Consider the following 22,273-nt stretch of genomic DNA (forward strand, 5'->3'; position numbering starts at 1 on the left):
AAAAGACGCTTACTCCTTGGAAGGAAAGCTATGACCAACCTAGATAACATATTGAAAAGCAGAGACATTATTTTGCCAACAAAGGTTCGTCTAGTCAAGACTATGGTTTTTCCAGTGGTCATGTATGGATGTGAGAGTTGGACTGTGAAGAAGGCTGAGCGCAGAAGAATTGATGCTTTTGAACTGTGGTGTTGGAGAAGACTCTTGAGAGTCCCTTGGACTGCAAAGAGATCTAACCAGTCCATTCTGAAGGAGACCAGCCCTGGGATTTCTTTGGAAGGAATGATGCTAAAGCTGAAACTCCAGTACTTTGGCCACCTCATGCCAAGAGTTGATTCATTGGAAAAGACCCTAATGCTGGGAGGGATTGGGGGCAAGAGGAGAAGGGGACGACAGAGGATGAGATGGCTGGATGGCATCACTGACTCGATGGACATGAGTCTGAGTGAACTCCGGGAGTTGGTGATGGACAGGGAGGCCTGGCGTGCTGCGATTCATGGGGTCGCAAAGAGTCGGACACGACTGAGTGACTGATCTGATCTGATCTGATCTGTGGTTGTGTGGGTCACAGACAGGAACAAGGCCCCAGTTTACCATATGGAAGTCAGAGAGGCCCCCTATCCCTCTCCCCACTTCCTGGAAGCAGAGGTGTAGCTTAAGACTCATCCAAGAGGACACTTCCATGCAGCCCTACCAACAGTAGCCAGCCCGCCTATGGCCATTATGTTGGTTCCGGCCTAGGAACAGAGTACTCTGGCCAGAGCTACATGTCCTAGTGACCAGCTTGCTCAGTAACCAAGTGCATAATGAACAGTTTGCCTCAAAGTCAAATACTCTTGTCAGTATTCATTCAGCTGTCATCTGCTGCTGCTGCTTTTTTTTTTTTCCTGGCAACTTTTGGACATCTTTACAAATTAAAAAAATTAATTTCCTCTAAGGATTTTTTCCCCCTGTTAAATTTTGTATTCTGATTAATTATTTATGAATGTGTTGCTTTTTATGAACAATGAAACTGTTCTTTACTGTTGTAGGAGGCTTTTGATAATATATGAACCTTTGAACACACTGTTAGGGACTTTTTTGCAAGTGTGAATAACAACACTTTTTTCTAAGCTATATGTTTACAGTAAGAGACTTTTACTGAACTTGACATAAGATATTAAATTCAGAATAATTCTAAGTGTTAAGCACAAAATGGAGTGACCTTGGTCAGCAATTGATCTGACTTTAGCAATGGGATGAAACCAGCATACCTCCTAACAATTAATGGTAATTAATGGCTGACTACAATGAACGAGTCTATACTAGACCTGATGTGTAATACTGGGTTCATATTCCATTCAGATCCATACACAAGTATTGAGTTTAACTACAATAATGAAACAACTAACGTTTGTCAACTACATGTCAAAGGCTGGGCTGAACACTGTAGTTTTGTTCTCTTTTAGTTCTGCTCCCTGAGGACAAGGGCCCATCTTTGTTCACCACTGTGTCCTCAGCCAGCCCATGGTAGGTGCCCTGTTACTACCTGCAGGACAACCAAATGGCCCTGCTAGTAGGTACTGTTATAATCTATCACCTCAACTGTACGGGGGAGCAAATTCAGGTTCAGCTGTTACTACTTGTCCAAGGATATCAGGAAGGGCAGCATGACCTGGAGCCTGCATTCTTGACACGAGGAAGTGCGTGACCTGACATCTGGGCCCTAACAACTAAAGCCTGGAGGGTAGGGGTCAGGGTGGACAGACACATTCATGCTGTTTAGTGCTGGGGACCTGGTGAGCAGGTTAAGTACAGAAGCCCCTGGGAGGAGGTGGTTCTGAAATGACTCCTGAAATGAAAGGTGTCTGAATGACTATTCTCGGAGGTAGAAGATTCCACAATGAGACCAAGCTTCCTAGGGAGCCTTGGGACAGAATACAAGCAGGGGTCAGAGGTCAGGGGCACACCCCAGTGGCCTGTGCAATGTGCTGTGGCTTTCCAACCAAAGGTTAGCTTGATGGTGAGGGAAGAATCATTCTGAAAACCCAGGATGATAAACACGAGGCCTTGTGGACTAACAAAGAGATTAGTCCTGAGCTCTCTTTTCTTCTCCATCTAATGTATATTAATTTTCTCTAGAAATTAAAAATATCTCAGAGTCTCACGTGGCTTTGGCCTCGTGCCGTTGTGCTAACACTAGTCAATAGCATTTTGTATGAAAAGAAAACTGTGGATGGGAATGTGAAATGGTACAGCACTCTGGAAAATAATTTGGCAGCTTCTAAAAAGCTAGGCATACACTTATCCTACAACCCAGCGATTGCAATCCTGGGCATCTATCCCAACGAAATGAAAACTTATGTTCACACAAAAACCTGTGCAGGATTGTTCAGAGTAGCTTGCTCTGCAATAGTCCCAAACTGGAAACAACCAAAAAATGTCCTACAATAGGTGAATGATTAAACAAACCACATGTGGTACATCCTGACCATGGAATTATATTCAACAATAAAAATGAACAAGCTAGTGATACAGGCAATAACTTGGATGGATTTCAAGGGCTTTATGCTAAGTGGGAAAAAAACAAAATTTCATGCTGCATGATTCCACTTATATAACATTCTCAAACTGACAAAACTCTTGGGACTTCCCTGGTGGTCCAGAGGCAAGACTCTGTGCTCCTAGTGCAGGGGGCCCAGGTTCGGTCCCTGGTTAGGGAACTCGATCCCACGTCCCACAGGTAAAAAGTTCCCACATGCCACAACGAAGATCCAGCACAGCCAAATAAATGAACATTTTTATAAATAAATAAAAATTTTAAGCTATGTACTCACTATTATACTACTGTTCATTTTTATACAGATTCGGAGATAATGTGATGCAATCTTGTCTCCCTAAGTTACATAACAACCAGACATAGAATAAGGCTAGTATTAATTCACAGACACCTTCCAACCCCAGAGTTTCATAAAGGAGGTCTAATGAAGATCCCCTGGAGAAGGGAAAGGCTACCCACCCCAGTGTTCTGGCCTGGAGAATTCCACGGACTGTATAGTCCATGTGGTCCCAAAGAGTGGGACACGACTGAGCGACTTTCACTTCACTTCAACGTATTAAACACAATGGCTTTCCTTTGGTCAAAAAAGAATTTTTTAACTCTAGTCAAGTAATCGACATCAAAATGTCCAGGATGCTATGAAGTGCTTCTTGGGCCTGGAAATGGAGAGTTTTATCCATCCTGTGAAAGTTCATGGTACAGCAAGCATGTGGGTGAGGCTTTCTGAGCAACCTTTCCCTTTGCTGCTGCAAAACCAAAATGTGGGCTCAGAGTCTGAGCTTTGCTTCCCACAACAAATGTGGCTAAGGCCAGAGAACAGAAGTATTTACACTTTTAGAGGACCCCTTCTTCGTGAGTCACGTGGCAGCAGCCCTGAGAAGGTCCTTTCTGAACCTGCTGCAGCTTGCTGCTGCCAGTCAAGAGGAGAGGGTGCCCTCTACAGGTGAAACTGGGGAACAAAACCGTCTCCGACCCCCGGGAAAGGGTCTGTGGGAATTCACCTGCATGGCCTTTTCTAGGCAGCACCCTTATAAGCTTCCAAGACCTAATGTCTATCAACGCAATACCAGACATAATCTAAGTGTGTGTGAACACACTCATAAAATTCGCATTATCTCTCCAAGGAGAAGCAGGAAATTAGTAGCAGTGCTTGTCTCCTGCAAGGGAAATGTCATAAGAGAGATGGGGATGGGGGGAAATTCACTTTCCTTATCCCCACATTTGGGGTGAAAAAGTTTCAAACATACAGAAAAGTTGAAAGAATAGTATAATAGTATAACGACCATCCTGACCACTTAGATTCCACAACTGTTACCATTTACCGTATTTGTTTTATCTCTACTATTAATTTACCAGAATTATTCAATTAGAGACTCACAGCAAAAATCTTTATGCCCTTTGAATTCTGTATAGAGTATATCATCGATAGAAATAAATATATTAGTAATAACAACCACCTTTGAGAGAAGTTGTGAGGGAACACTACATTAAATAAGATATACAGTATGTAAATACCTGCCATAGTGCCAAGCACAGAGCACCCGCTCAATAAATAAATGCTAATTACAGTCATTCTTGGGCTTCCCTGGTTGCTCAGTGGTGAAGACTCTGCCTGCCAAGCAGGAGACGCGAGCTCAATCCCTGTGTCGGGAAGATCCCCTGGAGAAGAGAATGGCAACCAACTCCAGGATTTTCACCTGGGAAATCCCATGGACAGAGGAGCCTGGCAGGCTACTGTTTGTGGGGTTGCAAAGAGTCAGACATGACTTAGGGAGTAAACAGCAGCAACAGCATAATCATTCTTATATTGCCCTTCTGTTACTCTTAGATTCCATAGTCAACTCATCGCCTTTGCTCAGCCCGAAGCGAGCAGCACAGACAGGACACGGCTGTCATGGAGCAAACGACAGGGCTCTAAAAAGCTCAGTGACTCCAACCTGTCCAGGCATCAAGAGCCCCCAGAAGGGCCTGGCATCTGGGCCTTTTCCCAGTGTAGCCTTTTCCCCACTTTTCCAAACTCTCAGCTCCTGAAAGGCTCTTGACAGGTGCAGAGCAGAAGGGTCATCGTACTTTGTAGGAAAGTGACAAAGCCTACAGACCACCCTGTTAGAGGCAGGCCGCAGAGCAGGGAGGAGGCAAGGGTTGGCCATGACACTAGACCCTCTGGGCTGCTCTGGGAAAATCTCTCCATGACTATAGATATTCACCTCTTCCCACAGACCATCTTGTAATGAGTTTTCACTGTTTTCTGATCTCAAAAAAAGTGCAGTAAATATAAAATACAACTCAGTATGTAGTAAAAAAAAACAAACATGCTATCTAGATTTCTGCTGCTGCTGCTGCTAAGTCGCTTCAGTCGTGTCCGACTCTGTGCGACCCCACAGACGGTGGCCCACCAGGCTCCCCCTCCCTGGGATTCTCCGGGCAAGAACACTGGAGTGGGTTGCCATTTCCTTCTCCAATGCATGAAAGTGAAAAGTGAAAGGGAAGTCGCTCAGTCATGTCCGACCCTTAGAGACCCCATGGGCTGCAGCCTACCAGGCGCCTCCGTCCATGGGATTTTCCAGGCAAGAGTACTGGAGTGGGGTGCCATTGCCTTCTCCAATCTAGATTTCTAAATATGTCAAATAACATGTAATTCATAATATGCATATATACAATATACATATTAATATATATTAATATGTATAATAATATACACGTTCAGATCAGATCAGTTGCTCAGTCGTGTCTGACTCTTTGCGACCCCATGAATCGCAGTACGCCAGGCCTCCCTCTCCCTCACCAACTTCTGGAGTTCACTGAGACTCATGTCTATCAAGTCAGTGATGCCATCCAGCCATCTCATCCTCTGTCGTCCCCTTCTCCTCTTGCCCCCAATCCCTCCCAGCATCAGAGTCTTTTCCAATGAATCAACTCTTCGCATGAGGTGGCCAAAGTACTGGAGTTTCAGCTTTAGCATCATTCCTTCCAAAGAAATCCCAGGGCTTATCTCCTTCAGAATGGACTGGTTGGATCTCCTTGCAGTCCAAGGGACTCTCAAGAGTCTTCTCCAACACCACAGTTCAAAAGCATCAATTCTTCGGCGCTCAGCTTTCTTCACAGTCCAACTCTCACATCCATACATGACCACTGGAAAAACCATAGCCTTGACTAGACGAACCTTTGTTGGCAAAGTAACGTCTCTGCTTTTGAATATGCTATCTGCTGCTGCTGCTGCTAAGTCGCTTCAGTCGTGTCCGACTCTGTGCGACCCCACAGACAGCAGCCCACGAGGCTCCCCCATCCCTGGGATTCTCCAGGCAAGAACACTGGAGTGGGTTGCCATTGCCTTCACCAATGCAGGAAAGTGAAAAGTGAAAGTGAAGTCGCTGAGTCTTGTCGGACTCTTAGCGACCCCATGGACTGCGGCCCACCAGGCTCCTCCATCCATGGGATTTTCCAGGCAAGAGTACTGGAGTGGGGTGCTATTGCCTTCTCCAGAATATGCTATCTAGGTTGGTCATAACTTTCCTTCCAAGGAGTAAGTGTCTTTTAATTTCATGGCTGCAGTCACCATCTATAGTGATTTTGGAGCCCAGAAAAATAAAGTCTGACACTGTTTCCACTGTTTCCCCATCTATTTCCCATGAAGTGGTGGGACTGGATGCCATGATCTTCGTTTTCTGAATGTTGAGCTTTAAGCCAACTTTTTCACTCTCCACTTTCACTTTCATCAAGAGGCTATCAGATAATATATATACATAAATGAAAGTCACTCAGTTGTGTGCCGGGAGCCGGCATATTGCATATTGAGTGCATATTGCATAGTGAGTGCAGCACTTTCCACAGCATCATCTTTCAGGATCTGGAATAGCTCAACTAGAATTCTATCACTGCTGGGAGCCAGCGTGAGGCACTCCGCCCGTGGCAAAGGTCATGAGGAAGGAGGCTCGGCATATGCAAAGGTGGGATCGAGCCTCAGGAGTCCCCCTGGAAATTCTCGAGCATCTACCCCCAAAACCAGAGTCTGCCTACTTTCTGCTTTGTGCTCTCACCTGTACCTCTGACTTTACGGGGGGCTGTCCCCCACTACCTCTCTCTGAAAAGAGAGTTAGCTTACAGCTCCAGTTAATAATTCCTGGGTGTGACAGTGTTTAACCTACAAACTCCTTTGGAAATCCTCTAGCCTGCCTGAATAGGTTTTTCCAGCCACATGTGATTGTTCAGAGCCTCCCAACTGTGAGAGGCAGGAGATGTTCTAAACTGTCTAAACACAGATTCCTTTGAGTAGTTAAAAGATTGATTAGAAATTGTATTGGTGAAGGGTTTTTCACTTGTTGGGCCAATGTTTGCTGCTAAGTCTCCATACTCCTTACCTACTGTGTCCTTGGCAGTGTATTGATTGATATAATGGGTGTATAGAAATGTAAAATGAAGCTTTGTCCAATGCTTTTTTGGAGGCTGGTGCCTGACTTTGGAATAATCACCTTTAGAGAAAAATAAGTTTCTTAAAATGTTAACAGGCCTCCGGGCCAGAAGATGATGTAATTCACCTGAACTTTTGCATATGATAAGTTTGAAAGCCTGGCTTCGATTAGGACCAGGAACTGCTGTCCTTGCATGACTCCACCCCTTCCCCCATTATCCTCTATGCACAACTTAAGGTATAAAAACTACTTTGGAAAATAAAGTGCGGGCCTTGTTCACTGAAACTTGGTGTCCCCATGTCGCTCTCTCTTTCAAATTCTGGCTGAGTCTCCATCTGGAGCGCGGAACCCACCATGCTTGCTAATTATGCCTGGCCTTCTAAGATCCGACCGGGGAGGCCTCAGTGTCTCCTCTCCTTTGGGAGAACGGAAGGACGCCTGCGGCCTACGTAAGTGGTGCAAACTTCTTGTCTTGAAGTTTTATTGGTCTCCCGCGTAAACCAAGCTACTCAGCCTCTCTTCTCCACTGAATTTTCCTACTGAGCTATCTTCATTCTATTACTCTTTATATCTTTAATTAATATCTAATTGAAGCTATCGTATCCTTACCCTCGCCGACGCCGTCCCCGCTTCGAATACCCTGGATCAGCCGGGGCTGGACCCCGGCAGTTGTGTCTGACTCTTTAGACCCCATGAACTGTAACCCGCCAGCCTCCTCCATGCATGAAATTCTCCAGGGAAAATACAATTCAGTATGTGGTAAAAACGAAGTAGAGATTCAATGCTAGCTAGGCCTCTCTTTTTCTCTACACACTTAAATGCAATATATGACACATTATGTTCCTTTATTTACATTATATACTGATTGATCAATTTATAGACCTACTGAGCATCTCTGACTATGTGGGTTTTTACCACATACTGAACTATATTTGGTCAGACTAACCCTTTTCCCCACTAAGGGAAACAAGCTGTAGATAAACCAGCTGAGTCACTACTTGCTCTGCTGGACATGACCAATATCTCTCTGAGGCCTCAGGCCTACAGATATTCGTGGGCCTGCCAGCTGCCCACGAACCCAGAGACGTCCTCCAGTGCTGTAGAGAGAGAACTGGGGAACTCGCCTGCCCCTCAGTCTTAAACGGTAGGCACTACTATCTCCACTGCAATAAACTGAACGTATTGCACCCCCCCAAGAAAATACATACATTGAAATCTAATCCCCAATGTGATATATTTAGAGATGAAATCTTTGGGAGGTGATTAGCTCCCAAAGCAAAGCCCTCATAAATGGGATCAGTGCCCTTATTTTAAATAAAAGAAGACCCTGGAGAGCTGCCTCATGCCTTCTGCTATCGAAGACACTGATAAAATGGACAGCTATGAACCCGGATGCAGCGTCTCACCAGATACCACATCTGCTGACACCCTGATCTAGGACTTGCCAGTCTTCAGAAATTTGAAAAAAAAATTTCTGTTGTTTTTTAAGTTACCATGTCTACCATATTTTGTTATAGTGGCCCAAGTAGACTCAAGACACTCATTTTACAGATGAGAGATGATGTACAGATGCCACAAGCAATGAGCTCAAGGTGAGTGGCAGCGCTGGGATGCCTGCTCCTGCCTGTGGACCTTTAATACCGATGTCAATGTAGAAACGTGTACTTATGAGTATCAGCAAAGCTGTAGGGGAAAAGCCACTTTCAGATACTCTTTATTGGAATTTACATCTGGAAATCAACACAACAATACTGAACACAATTTACAATGCACAGTTTCGGTAGCTAAGGCTCCTTGCTCACAATGCAGGGAGCCTGGGTTCAACTCCTGGTCAGGGAACTGGATCCCATGTGCCGCAACAAGATCTGGTGCAGCCAAGTAAGTAAATAAAATAAATAAATATATATACATATATCTTTTTTTTAAGAAAACTTAACACATATGCCAAAGTACATGGTGAGGATTCAAGGAAAGATAAACACACTCTGCCCTAGCTATCATACTAACTGCAACTACAGACCCTTTCAACGTGGAGAGCAATGACCCAGGGATGGTGGAAAGCAAATGGTAGCAGGTGAACCAGAAAAAAGACCAGAATTCAAAAGTCCATAAAAGTCCATGGTGGGGAGTTCGGTTTTCTCCCTTCAGCATTGCCTGGCCTAAATTCAAAGGCACTTGCTCAAAACTCTGAAGTTTTCATCGGGTGCAGACAGAAAGAGTTCCAAGAGAAGCCCTTTCTTTCTGATCTGGGGGGGTGGGGGCATCGGGAGACTATTCCATTCAATTTTGGTTTTCTTTTCTCTGTTTCCTGCCCTAGCCTGCATGCAATACCTTAGTGCTGGTGGCAGCAGTGGGTGGTCAGATGCTTAACACTCTGCTGCTGCTGCGTCACTTTAGTCGTGTCCGACTCTGTGTGACCCCATAGACGGCAGCCCACCAGGCTTCCCGTCCCTGGGATTCTCCAGGCAAGAACACTGGAGCGGGTTGCCATTTCCTTCTCCAATGCATGAAAGTGAAAAGTGAAAGTGAAATCGCTCAGTTGCGTCTGACTCTAGCGACCCCATGGACTGCAGCCTACTAGGCTCCTCCGTCCATGGGATTTTCTAGGCAAAAGTACTGGAGTGGGGTGCCATTGCCTTCTCCAGCTTAACACTCTAAGGGTGGGGGGAGGGCGGGAAATCTGTCTCTAAGCAGAGGAGCTGGGATTCCAAGAGCAGGGAGAGAATACCATTGCTGTTTCTCTTCTGTCCTCCTTGGTCCAGATGCAGAAACAGCAGTAAGCAGTGAACAACAGAGCAGACGAACTAAAGCCGCACTGTTATTGGCGGACTTGTATCCCCATCAAGTTCCTATACTGAAGTCATAACCCTCAGTATCACAGAATGTCACAGCAGTTGGAGATGGCCTTTAAAGAGGTAATGAAGGTACAATGAAGTCATTAGGGGAGGGCCTAATCCAACATGGTTCATGGCCTAATCCAACATGAACTATGGACAGAGGTTCGTGACATTGTACAGGAGACAGGGATCAAAACCATCCCCATGGAAAAGAAATGCAAAAAAGCAAAATGGCTGTCTGGGGAGGCCTTACAAATAGCCTTGAAAAGAAGAGAAGCAAAAAGCAAAGGAGAAAAGGAAAGATATAAACATCTGAATGCAGAGTTCCAAACAATAGCAAGGAGAGATAAGAAAGCCTTCCTCAGTGATCAGTGCAAAGAAATAGAGGAAAACAACAGAATGGGAAAGACTAGAGGTCTCTTCAAGAAATTACAGATACCAAGGGAACATTTCATGCAAAGATGGGCTCAATAAAGGACAGAAATGGGATGGACCTAACAGAAGCAGAAGATATTAAGAAGAGGTGGCAAGAATACACAGAAGAACCATACAAAAAAGATCTTCACGACCCAGATAATCACGATGGTGTGATCACTCACCTAGAGCCAGACATCCTGGAATGTGAAGTCAAGTGGGCCTTAGGAAGCATCACTACAAACAAAGCTAGTGGAGGTGATGGAATTCCAGTTGAGCTCTTTCAAATCCTGAAAGATGATGCTGTGAAAGTGCTGCACTCAATATGCCAGCAAATTTGGAAAACTCAGCAGTGGCCACAGGACTGGAAAAGGTCAGTTTTCATTCCAATCCCAAAGAAAGGCAATGCCAAAGAATGCTCAAACTACCGCACAATTGCACTCATCTCACACGCTAGTAAAGTAATGCTCAAAATTCTCCAAGCCAGGCTTCAGCAGTACATGAACTGTGAACTTCCACATGTTCAAGCTGGTTTTAGAAAAGGCAGAGGAACCAGAGATCAAATTGCCAACATCCACTCGATCGTCAAAAAAAGCAAGAGAGTTCCAGAAAATCATCTATTTCCGCTTTATTGACTATGCCAAAGCCTTTGACTGTGTGGATCACAATAAACTGTGGAAAATTCTGAAAGAGATGGGAATACCAGACCACCTGACCTGCCTCTTGAGAAACCTGTATGCAGGTCAGGAAGCAAAAGTTAGAACTGAACATGGAACAACAGACTGGTTCCAAATAGGAAAAGGAGTACATCAAGGCTGTATATTGTCACCCTGCTTATTTAATTTCTATGCAGAGTACATCATGAGAAACGCTGGGCTGGAAGAAGCACAAGCTGGAATCAAGATTGCCGGGAGAAATATCAATCACCTCAGATATGCAGATGACACCACCCTTATGGCAGAAAGTGAAGAGGAACTAAAAAGCCTCTTGATGAAAGTGAAAGTGGAGAGTGAAAAAGTTGGCTTAAAGCTCAACATTCAGAAAACAAAGATCATGGCATCTGGTCCCATCACTTCATGGCAAATAGATGGGGAAAGAGTGGAAACAGTGTCAGACTTTATTTTGGGGGGCTCTAAAATCACTGCAGATGGTGACTGCAGCCATGAAATTAAAAGACGCTTACTCCTTGGAAGAAAAGTTATGAACAACCCAGATAGCATGTTGAAAAGCAGAGACATTACTTTGCCAACAAAGGTTCGTCTAGTCAAGGCTATGGTTTTTCCAGTGGTCATGTATGGATGTGAGAGTTGGACTGTGAAGAAAGCTGAGCGCCAAAGAATTGATGCTTTTGAACTGTGGTGTTGGAGAAGACTCTTGAGAGTCCCTTGGACTGCAAGGAGATCCAACCAGTCCATTCTGAAGGAGATCAGCCCTGGGATTTCTTTGGAAGGAATGATGCTAAAGCTGAAACTCCAGTACTTTGGCCACCTCATGCGAAGAGTTGACTCACTGGAAAAGACTCTGATGCTGGGAGGGATTGGGGTCAGGAGGAGAAGGGGACGACAGAGGATGAGATGGCTGGATGGCATCACTGACTCGCTGGACGTGAGTCTGAGTGAACTCCGGGAGTTGGTGATGGACAGGGAGGCCTGGCGTGCTGCGATTCATGGGGTCGCAAAGAGTCGGACACAACTGAGCGACTGAACTGAACTGAAGTAAGCCCTTGAGCCACAACCACTGAGCCTGCACTCATGCTCTGCAGCAAGACAAGCCAATGCGACGAGAAGCCCGCGTGTAGCAACAAAGACCCAGTGCAGCCAAAAAGAAGGAAATAATAAAAATGTTTTTAAAAATTTGGAACTTTAAAAACTGAGCTGACTTTGGAACCACAGCCCACAGCAGGCAGGTGGAAATCCAAATCATCTGATTACCTGCAAAAATGTAAAATATGAATATTCTCTAGCCAGACTGACAAACAAATAAGGAAGAGAGACACAGGTTACCAATTTCAGGAATGAAAAGGAGGATATCACTACAAACCCTACAGAACATAAAAGTGAATTTTGTGAACACATTAACATATATAAATTCGGCAACCTTCATCAACTGGACTTGGTCCTTGAAAAATAACAGCATCTAACATTTACCCAAGAATAAATAGATAGCCTGAATAACTCTGTATCATTAGAGAAACAGATTTTGTAGTCAAAAGCTCCATGAGAAAGAAATCTCTGGACAGTTTCAAATATAAATTCTACCAAACATTTAAGGAAGAAATAAAACCAATTCTATACAACCTCCTTCAGAAAGCAGAAGAGGAGGGAACACTTCCCAACTCCATGTGAGGCAGGCCACCATGACACTGATACCAAAATCAGACAACACAAGAAATCTTCCATAAACATACACATAAAATTCCACAAAAGACTAGCAAATCAAAAGCCAGCAATATATATGCGTGCGCATGTGTGTCTTTACGTATATCTCACCATGACCCAGTACGGTGTATACCAGTAATGCAACATTGCTGTAATCAACATAATCCACAATGTTAACAAACTAAGGAAGAAAAATCAAATGATTATATATTAGTAAATTGATGCAGAGAAAATATTTGACAAAAATGCAATGGCCATTCATGATTAAAGGACTCAGCAACTGAGAAACAGAGGGAACTTCCTTGGCCTGAATAAGCATCCATACAAAAACGTTAAACAAACGTCACACTTACTGGTCAAAGAGTGAATGCTTTTCCTCTAATATGGGGAACAAGGTGAAGATGTCCATTCTCACCACTCCTATTCAACATGGGTACTAGAATGGCAGCAAAAAAGGGAAGAAAAAGAAACAAAAGGCAAAATTTAGAAAGATAGAAAAAAATTGTCTCTTTCACAAACGTAATTGTCTAAGCAGACAATCCCATGCAACATACAAAACAAGCTTCTTCTGGAAACAACAAATGAGTTTAGCCAAGTTGCAGAATATCACGTCCACACCTGAAAATCAACCGCATTTCTACATACTAGGAGTAAACTACCAAAAACCTAAAAATATAAAGTTTTTAAAATTTGTTCATTTTTAGCTGTGCTGGGCCTTGATTGCTGCATGCAGGATTTCTCTAGTTGTGGCAAGCAGGGGCTACTCTAGTCTCGAACTGCATCGTGGTGGGTTCTCTTGTGCAGAGCATGGGCTCCAGGGCGCACAGCCTTCAGAAGTTGCAGTGCCTGGGCTCACAGCTGTGGCGCTCGGGCTCAGTTACCCAGAAGCATGCGGCATTTTTCCAGATAGGGGACTGAACCCGCATCCCCTGCATTGGCAGGCAGATTCTCAACCACTGAGCCACCAGGAAAGTTCCTAGGAACCAAAATTATTAAAAATAACATTTACAATGGCCTAAAAAGGACAGAAATAAAGTATGTGTAAGATGTGCATGCTGAAAACTACAAAAGGCTGATAAAAAAAATCAAAGACTGAAATAAATAGGATACTAGCTCTTTTTAAAATGTTCTACAGATTCAGCACTATTCCAATAAAAATTCTATCAACATTTTTTTTGGTAGCTTCAGATAAGCTGATTGTTAAAAAAACAACTTTGAAAAAGAAATGTTGGAACACTCACATTACTTGATTTTAAAAATTACCTCACAGCAGGAGTAACTAAGACAGTGTAAGACTGAAAGGGGGATAAACACAGAGACCAATGGGACAGAAGAGTCCCACTTCACCACTCAAAACAACGGTCAGGATCCTTGGACTCTTTAATCAACAGAAATAGATAAGAGGCCAGACAAGGAATTTGGGTAAAGCTTTATGGGGACTCGGGCCACAGCACAAGGGACTGACAACAAGTGACTGGTGCTCTTGCTCGTCCCCCCTCCCCAAGGGAGAATTGTGAGGTGGCTCCTTAAATGGCGCAAAGATAGAGGGGGGTGGTTAAGGGATTCTGCCCACACCCTTGGAGGTACTGTGTGCAGGGATCACGCATGGTACCCTGCTTTCGTTCCCGGCACCGCAGAAGTGGCAGTTGTCTTTAGCTGCCAAGTTGTATCTGACTCTTTAGCAACCCCATGCACAATAGCCCGCCAGGCTCCTCTGGCCATGGGATTTTCCAGTTAAGAATACAGAAACGGGTTGTGTTTTGGTCTTTTTGTATCTTACTGTTCATATTTTGCCCCAGCTGCACACGCATGCAGTTACTTTTAGTTGGTTGTAATTTCTTTTCATATTGCCCATGGGGTTCTCTAGGCAGGAATACTTGAGTGGGTTGCCGTTTCCTCGTCCAGTGGAGCACCTTTTCTCAACTTTTCACTATGCCCCGTCCATCTTAGGTGGCCCTGCACAGCATAACTCATAGTTTCACTGAGTAGCACAGTGGCCTTCACTACGACAAGGCTGTGACCCATGAAAGGGAAAAGATATGACATTGGAAGATGAGCCCTCCCAGATCGGAAGGTGTCCAATATGCTATTGAGGAAGAGCAGAGGCAAATATTAATAGCTCTAGAAAGAATACAACAGCTTGGCCAAAGTGGAAATGATGCTCAATTGTAGATGTGTCTGGCTTTCCTGGTGGCTAAGACAATGAAGAATCTGCCTGCAACGCAGGAGACCCGGGTTCAATCCCTAGGTCAGGAAGAGCCACTGAGAAGGCAATCCACTCCAGTATTCTTGCCGGGAGAATACCATGGACAGAGGAGTCTGGCAGGCTACAGTTCATAGGATCACAAAGAGAAGGACACGACTAAACGACTAACACTTCTACTTTCTGGTGGTGAAAGTAAAATCTGATGCTGTAAAGAACAATATTGCATAGGACCCTGCAATGTTACGTCCATGAATCAAGGTAAATTGGATGTGGTCAAACAGGAGATGGCAAGAGTGAACAGTGACATCTTAGGAATCAGTGAACTAATATGGACAAGAATGTTTAAATTTAATTCAAGATGACCATTATAATCTACTACCGTGGGCAAGAATCCCTTAAAGAAATGGAGTAGCCCTCACAGTCAACAAGAGAGTCTGAAAGGCAGTATTTGGGTGCAATTTCAAAAATGACAGAATGATCTCAGCTCATTTACAAGGCAAACCATTCAATGTCACAGTAAACAAAAGTCTATGCCCCAAACACTGATGCCAAAGAAGCTGAAGTCAAATGGTTCTGTGAAGATCTACAAGGCCTTCTAGAACTAACACCAAAGAAAGATGTCCTTTTCATTATAGGGGATTGGAATGCAAAGTAAAAAGTCAAGAGATACCTGGAGTAACAGGCAAGTTTGGCCTTGGAGTACAAAATGAAGCATGACAAAGGCTAACAGAGAGTTTTGTCAAGAGAACACGCTGGTCATAGCAAACACCCTCTTCCAACAAAACAAGAGACGACTCTACACATGGACATCACCAGATGGTCAATACTAAAATCAGACTGATTATATTCTTTGCAGCCAAAGATGAAGAAGCTCTATAAGGTCAGTAAAAATAAGACCTAGAGCTGACTGTAGCTCAGATCATGAGTTCCTTATTGCAGAATTTAGGCTTAAATTGAAGAAAGTAGAGAAAACCACTAGGCTATTCAGGTATGACCTAAATCAAATCCTTTAACATTATATAGTGGGGAGGTAACAAATGGATTCAAGAGATTAGATATGGTAGACAGAGTGCCTGAAGAACCATGGAAAGAGGTTTGTAATATTGTACCCGAGGCAGTGGCCAAAACCAACCCAAATAAAAAGAAATGCAAGAAAACAAAGTGATTGTCTGAGGAGACTTTACAAATAGCTGAAGAAAGAAGAGAAACAAAAAGCAAGGGAGAAAGGTAAAAATATATCCAACTGAATGCAGAGTTCCAGAGATTAGCAAGAAGAGATAAGAAAGCCTTCTTAAGTGAACAATGCAAAGAATTACAAGAAGACAACGGAATGGGTAAGACTAGATATCTCTTCAAGAAAATTGGAGATATCAAGGGAACATTCCATGAAAGGATGTGTAAAGTAAAGGACAAAAATAGTAAGGATCTAACAGAAGCAGAAAAAGAGATTAAGAAGAGGTGGCAAGAATACACAGAAGAACTATACAAAAAAGTCTTAATGACCTAGATAACCAAGATGGGGAAACAATGGAAACAGTGAGACTATTTTTTTGGGTTCCAAAATCACTGCAGATGGTAACTGCAGCCATGAAATTAAAAGATGCTTGCTCCTTGGAAGAAAAGCTATGACCAACCTAGACAGCATATTAAAAAGCAGAGACATTACTTCGCCAACAAAGGTCCGTCTAGTCAAAGCTGTGGTTTTTCCAGTAGTCATGTATGGATGTGAGAGCTGGACTATAAAGAAGGCTGAAGGCCAAAGAATTGATGCTTTTGAACTGTGGTGTTGGAGAAGACTCTTGAGAGTCCCTTGGACTGCAAGGAGATCCAACCAGTCTATCCTAAAGGAAATCAGTCCTGAATATTCATTGGAAGGACTGATGCTGAAACTCCAATACTCTGGCCACCTGATGCAAAGAACTGACTCACCAGAAAAGACCCTGATACTGGGAAAAACTGAAGACGGGAGGAGAAGGGGATGACAGAGGGATGAGAGGATGAGATGGCTGGATGGCATCACTGACTCAATGGACAGGAGTTTGAGTAAGCTCCAGGAGTTGGTGATGGACAGGGAAGCCTGGAGTGCTGCAGTCCATGGGGTCGCAAAGAGTCAGACATGACTAAGCGACTGAACTGAACTGAACTGACTGAACCACGATGATGATGTCACTCACCTAGACGCAGACATCCTGGAATGTGAAGTCAAGTGGACCTTAGGAAGCATGAACAAAGCTAGTGGAGATGATGGAATTCCAACTGAGCTATTTAAAATCCTAAAAGATGATGCGGTTAAAGTGCTGCACTCAATATGTCAGCAAATTTGGAAAACTTATCAATGGCCACAGGACCAGAAAAGGTCAGTTTTCATTCCAATCCCAAAGAAAAGCAATGCCAAAAAATGTTCAAACTAGCGCACAACTGCACTCATTTCACATGGTAGCAAGGTAATACTCAAAATCCTCCAAGCTAGGCTTCAGTAGAACATCAACGAAGAACTTCCAGATGTACAAGCTGGGTTTTGAAGAGGCAAAGGAAACAGAGATCAAATTGCCAACATTCACTGGATCATGGAAAAAGCAAGGGAGTTCCAAAAAAACATCTACTTCTGCTTCACTGACTACACTAAAGTCTTTGACTGTGGGGATCACAACAAACTGAAAAATTCTTAGAGATGTGAGTACCAGACTACCTTTCCTGCCTCTTGAGAAACTTGTATGTGGGTCAAGAAGCAACAGTTTGAACTGAACATGGAACAATGGACAGGTTCAAAATTAGGAAAGGAGTACGTCAAGGCTGTACATTGTCACCCTGCTTATTTAATTTATATGCAGGATATATCATGTGAGATGCTGGATTTTAAAAGGTGTTCGGTATCATTAAATACTAGGGAAATGCAAATTAAAATCACAAGGGCCACCATTACACATTGATTAGAATGCCTAAATAAAAATTATTGATAATATCAAGTGCTGGGAAGGATCCCAGAGCAACTGTATTTCTCATACATTGCTGGAGGAAACCTAAAATGGTACAGCCACTCTGGAAAAAGTTTGGCAATTTTTTAAAAGTTAAACATACACTTAACAGGCAATCATACTTCTGGATACCCAAAGAAATGAAAATTTAAGTTCACATAAAAACCTGTAAATCAATGTTCACAGCAGCTATACTGGAAATAACTAAAAATGATCACAACTCAGAAGTCCTTCAGTGGATGAATGGATAAACCGACAAAGCCATACAGCTACTCAGCAATAAAAAAGAATGAAATGTTGATACACGGGTCCCCAGGGCATTAGGGTGAGTAAGTATAGTCAATCTCAAAGAATTACATATTGCATGATTACATGTAAAAAACATTCCTGAAATAATAAACTAAAGTGGTTAAGAAGAGAACAGTGGAGTTAGGGGTGGGAGAAGGTGTCTACGTGCGTCTGCAGAGGGAGTTTCTCTACAGTGATGAAACGATTCTGTACTTTGATTGTGCTGGTGGCTACATAAATTTGTACAGATGATAAAGTTTTGTAGTACTATTCACACACACGCACACACATAAGAATGCATATAAAAACAGGTGAAAGCAGAATAGAGTGTCTACCTAACTAGTATCATACCAATGTTAGTGTCTAGCTAACTAGTATTGTACCAATGTTAGTTTGTGTCTAGCTAACTAGTATTGTACCAATGTTCATTCTGGGTTTCAACAACAAGCTATAGTACATAAAATATTTTTGTTGTTGTTCAGTTGCTAAGTCATGTCCAGTTTTTTTGTGACCCCCATGGACTGTAGCCAGTCAGGCTCCTTTGTCCATGGCATTTCCCAGGCAAGACTGGAGTTGGTTGCTCGGTGGCTCAGCAGTGAAGAAAGTGCCTGCAAAGCAGGAGATTTAGGTTCAATCCCTGGGTCAGGAAGATCCCCTGAAGAAGGAAATGCAACCCACTCCAGTATTCTTGCCTGGGAAATCCCATGGACCGATGAGCCTGGTAGGACTATAGTCCATGGGGTCACAAAAAAGTCAGACATGAATTAGTGACAGAACAATAACAACAAACAATATAAAATATTACCACTGAGCAAAGCTGGAAGGAAGGTACAGGAAAACTCTTGTACACTCTTCGTATTTTTCTACTTCTTGTGGGTCTTAAGATCTCCCAAAAGAAAAAGTTATGAGAATAAAAAGAGGAGTAAAGCACTAAGATTTAACATGAATGAATCAATTTCAGTAACATTTGCTAAGCTAAAGAAGCCAAACACAAGAGCACAAGGTATATAACAAATATAATTATATATATAAACAAATATAACTCCATTTGTTTCAAGTTCTAAAACAGGCCAATGGAAATATGATGATGGAAATCACATCAGTGGTTGCCTGTTGAACTGAGTGGAGAATTACTTAGAAGGAGACATGAGCGAACTTTCTGAGGTGGTAGAAATGTGCATTTTAATGTGTTTAAGTTATAGCTAAAAAGATGGAGGGAAAAATCTTTAATAAACCCTGATTGCAATGACCAAAATAATAATAATAATTGTGGAACCCTGTGGAGATTGAAACTTTGGATGAAGGACTTTCTGATGAGTGACAACCCAAAGATACTGGAGGACAAATGTTCCTGGAACTTTGGAAAGATTTAATTGCAAGAGTGAAGTGGTTAGCCAACTTACACTTTCCAATCCTTTTCTGTAAAATTCAGTGAACCTATGAATGTAGATTCTCTTTAAAAAGATTATGGATTTACACTTTAGCACTTCCAACTTTTGTGCTTTTTACTCCAAAACATAAAATTGTGCTGGGTTTTCCCAAACTGGCCATTTATAGAGTTTGAAAGGAATGTATATATACAGATAAAGATATTCAATGTGTCTGAACTGTTTGCAGTCATTATTTTAAAGGAAATTCTCACCTGAGGCCAGCTGAGTCCTCTGGAGTTGCTACTGCCATTCTGACTCAAGTGGCCAGGCTAGCTACACAGTCTCAGGATTCCTGGCTTTTTAGGATCTCTATGTAAATAAAGTCCAAGAATACTGTCCTCTGTCTACATCACAGTCCATATTTTTGGTTTCTCTTTAGGCCTTTCTTCCCTTACCTTAATACCTCCTTTTGCTTTGTAATTTTAATTCTGAAATCTTTTAGTGCTGGACGGTGGGAGAGGTGAGACAGGCAAGAGAACTGACTTACATTTTTGTTCTAAGCAGAACCCAGGAACCAGTGAGGGGTGATATCTCAAATTTGAGGCTATTCCCGAGGATGCTGTGTGGCTGCCAGAGAAGTACTGGTTTCCTGTCAAGGACTTGACAAGTAAAAACCGTTGCTTGCCATTCTGCTCTACAACAGTTGAGTTATTAGCCACTGCCACTGCTGACCATCAACATACCCTGAAAAGAATTCAGGACAAAGACTGAAAATGAGGCACTCCAAGCTCTGAGAAAACCTGGTAAAACAGGCCTTCAGATAATTTCAGGAGAAAAGCTTATGAACCCAATTTCTTGCATCTCACCATACCTGGAAAAGCACTAAAAATCATTAACTAAAATATCTACTCATGACTAGCAGTAACCTTCTACCCAGATGTGTGCCAGCCTGCATACCCTTCTCCAAATCACTATGCACTATCTGAGAGCAGTCTCCTGGGGTACAGTCCTCATTAAGTCCCCAAATAAAACAAAGCTCACAGCTCTCACGTTGTGTGTTTTTATTTCAGTCCACAGACTGAAAGGACTAAGCAATGGTGTCAGGTGAGGAAGACAGAACGTCTTGACTTCACATCTTAGAGACAAATTTTCCATTTTAAAAATGATGAAGCAAAAGCCCAGAGACTAAAAGCCATGCCCAAGCAGCTGTGTCCAAATTTCTCTCTCAGGCAATGGCACCCCACTCCAGTACTCTTGCCTGGAAAATCCCAGGGATGGAGGGGCCTGGTAGGCTGCAGTCCATGGGGTCGCTAGGAGTCGGATACGACTGAGCAACTTCACTTTCACTTTTCACTTTCATGCATTGGAGAAGGAAATGACAACCCACTCCAGTGTTCTTGCCTGGAGAATCCCAGGGACGGGGAGCCTGGTGGGCTGCCGTCTATGGGGTCGCACAGAGTGGGACACGACTGAAGCAACTTAGCAGCAGCAGCAGCAGCACTACCCAGCCTCTAGCTCCAGGCTCCAAACAGTCAACCTGAGTATGATCCAGTTGTCTAAATACAGCTTATTCAGAATAGTCTTACCTCTCACCTACATCTAGTCACCTCCCTTCCCCTACCCATCCAACAACAAAAACAAAGAAAACCCAAATCTTCCTCAACTCTTCCCCTTCCCTCATGGCAACCCTATTGATTCCAGTCCCAAACAGATCTTAAACCTGTCACTTCCTCTTCATGCTGAAGCTGTCCTCTATTCCAGTTCTCTCTACCAAAGACTCCCTGGGGTCTCCATGCTTCTGCCCTCTCCCCTCTCCTCTCACTCAACACTCAGCAACCAGATTCCTGTGACCTAGTCTCTCCCTGCTGCACTGGCTTCTCGGGGCCCTTAGAGTAAACCCAGATTCTCAGGTTGCAGACCATCGGCAGCTAGCAGACCTCACAGAAATTTCTGAAATGTCCTGGATAAGAGTGAGGACTGGGGGAGTCCCCAGAGGTCCTACCTGACCCGTTCCCCTCATCCCCAAGTCGAAATGAGACCAATGAGATAAAGCTTCCAGAGGCTTCCCTAGTCAGGTTATGTTCTGTCACTAGGCGTGTCCGACTCTTTGTGACCCCACGGACTGCAGCACAGCAAGCCTCCCTGTCCCTTACCATCTCCCAAAACTTTGCCCAAGCTCATGTCCATTGTATGGGTGACACCATCCAGCCATCTCATTCTCGGATGCCCTCTTCTCAGGTGATAGGCCCTCTCTAAATGCAGGTTATTGTAACTCCCTCCCAGGTAGGGACCCCAAATTCCGCTTTTCGAAGCAGTGGGGAAAGACTACCTTTTACAGTCAGGAGTCGTAAAGTCAAATTCTGGCTCCTTTAACCAACCCCTACTTCATTCACTCAACCCATCTGAGAAATAGAGCTAATAATACTAACACTAATTACCTGAAAGGGTTCCTATGAGAATAAAGTGAGCCATAAAGCACTTAACATAATGCCTGGCACACATGAAAGCTAGCTCCAGTTCACATTCTAAGGAACCAAAACACAGTGTTTCCAGGGTAACTTGTCAGACTGTAAATACCCAGTCACCAGATTATGTATAAAGTGCTGCTTCGTACCAAAGCGTTTCTGTGTCTGCAGTTTTCACGGCCTCGAGTTACGCTCCTCAGCGTCTGACTTTCGGTCCCCGCGTCCAAAATACCAACACTGAGAGACGCGCTCCGGGGCTGCACCCCGAGCGCCAGCAACCGCCTGCGCTCCCTAGTTGTTTTCCGGCCGCGGCAGACTGGGACAACCCACACGCCCATAGGCCCGCCCCCTCGGCCCATGACGCGCTGCGGGAGGCGGGGCACGCAGGCGTC

At 43.7% G+C, this 22,273-nt stretch overlaps 1 protein-coding gene across 7 annotated transcripts in view; it reads right to left on the reverse strand.

Moving 5' to 3' along the window:
- The window catches only part of KCTD6 (potassium channel tetramerization domain containing 6), a 49,620-nt gene extending 27,407 nt beyond the window's left edge, over positions 1-22,213 (reverse strand). For 3 of the 7 annotated variants that reach the window (XM_055557533.1, XM_055557528.1, XM_055557529.1), the window contains exons 1-3: positions 22,031-22,213; positions 19,964-20,160; positions 12,931-13,013 (exon numbers count right to left, since the gene is read on the reverse strand). In XM_055557533.1, the coding sequence (XP_055413508.1) occupies positions 12,931-12,986 (56 nt within the window). In that variant the 5' untranslated portion in view covers positions 12,987-13,013; positions 19,964-20,160; positions 22,031-22,213. The remainder of the gene's footprint in view (positions 1-12,930; positions 13,014-19,963; positions 20,161-22,030) is intronic. The other 4 variants (XM_055557534.1, XM_055557532.1, XM_055557530.1 and 1 more) reach the window with 2 other exon arrangements.
- Between the last annotated feature and the right edge of the window lie 60 nt (positions 22,214-22,273).

The sequence above is a fragment of the Bubalus kerabau genome, chromosome 20 (genome assembly GCF_029407905.1).
Source record: "Bubalus kerabau isolate K-KA32 ecotype Philippines breed swamp buffalo chromosome 20, PCC_UOA_SB_1v2, whole genome shotgun sequence".
Classification (NCBI taxonomy): domain Eukaryota; kingdom Metazoa; phylum Chordata; class Mammalia; order Artiodactyla; family Bovidae; genus Bubalus; species Bubalus kerabau.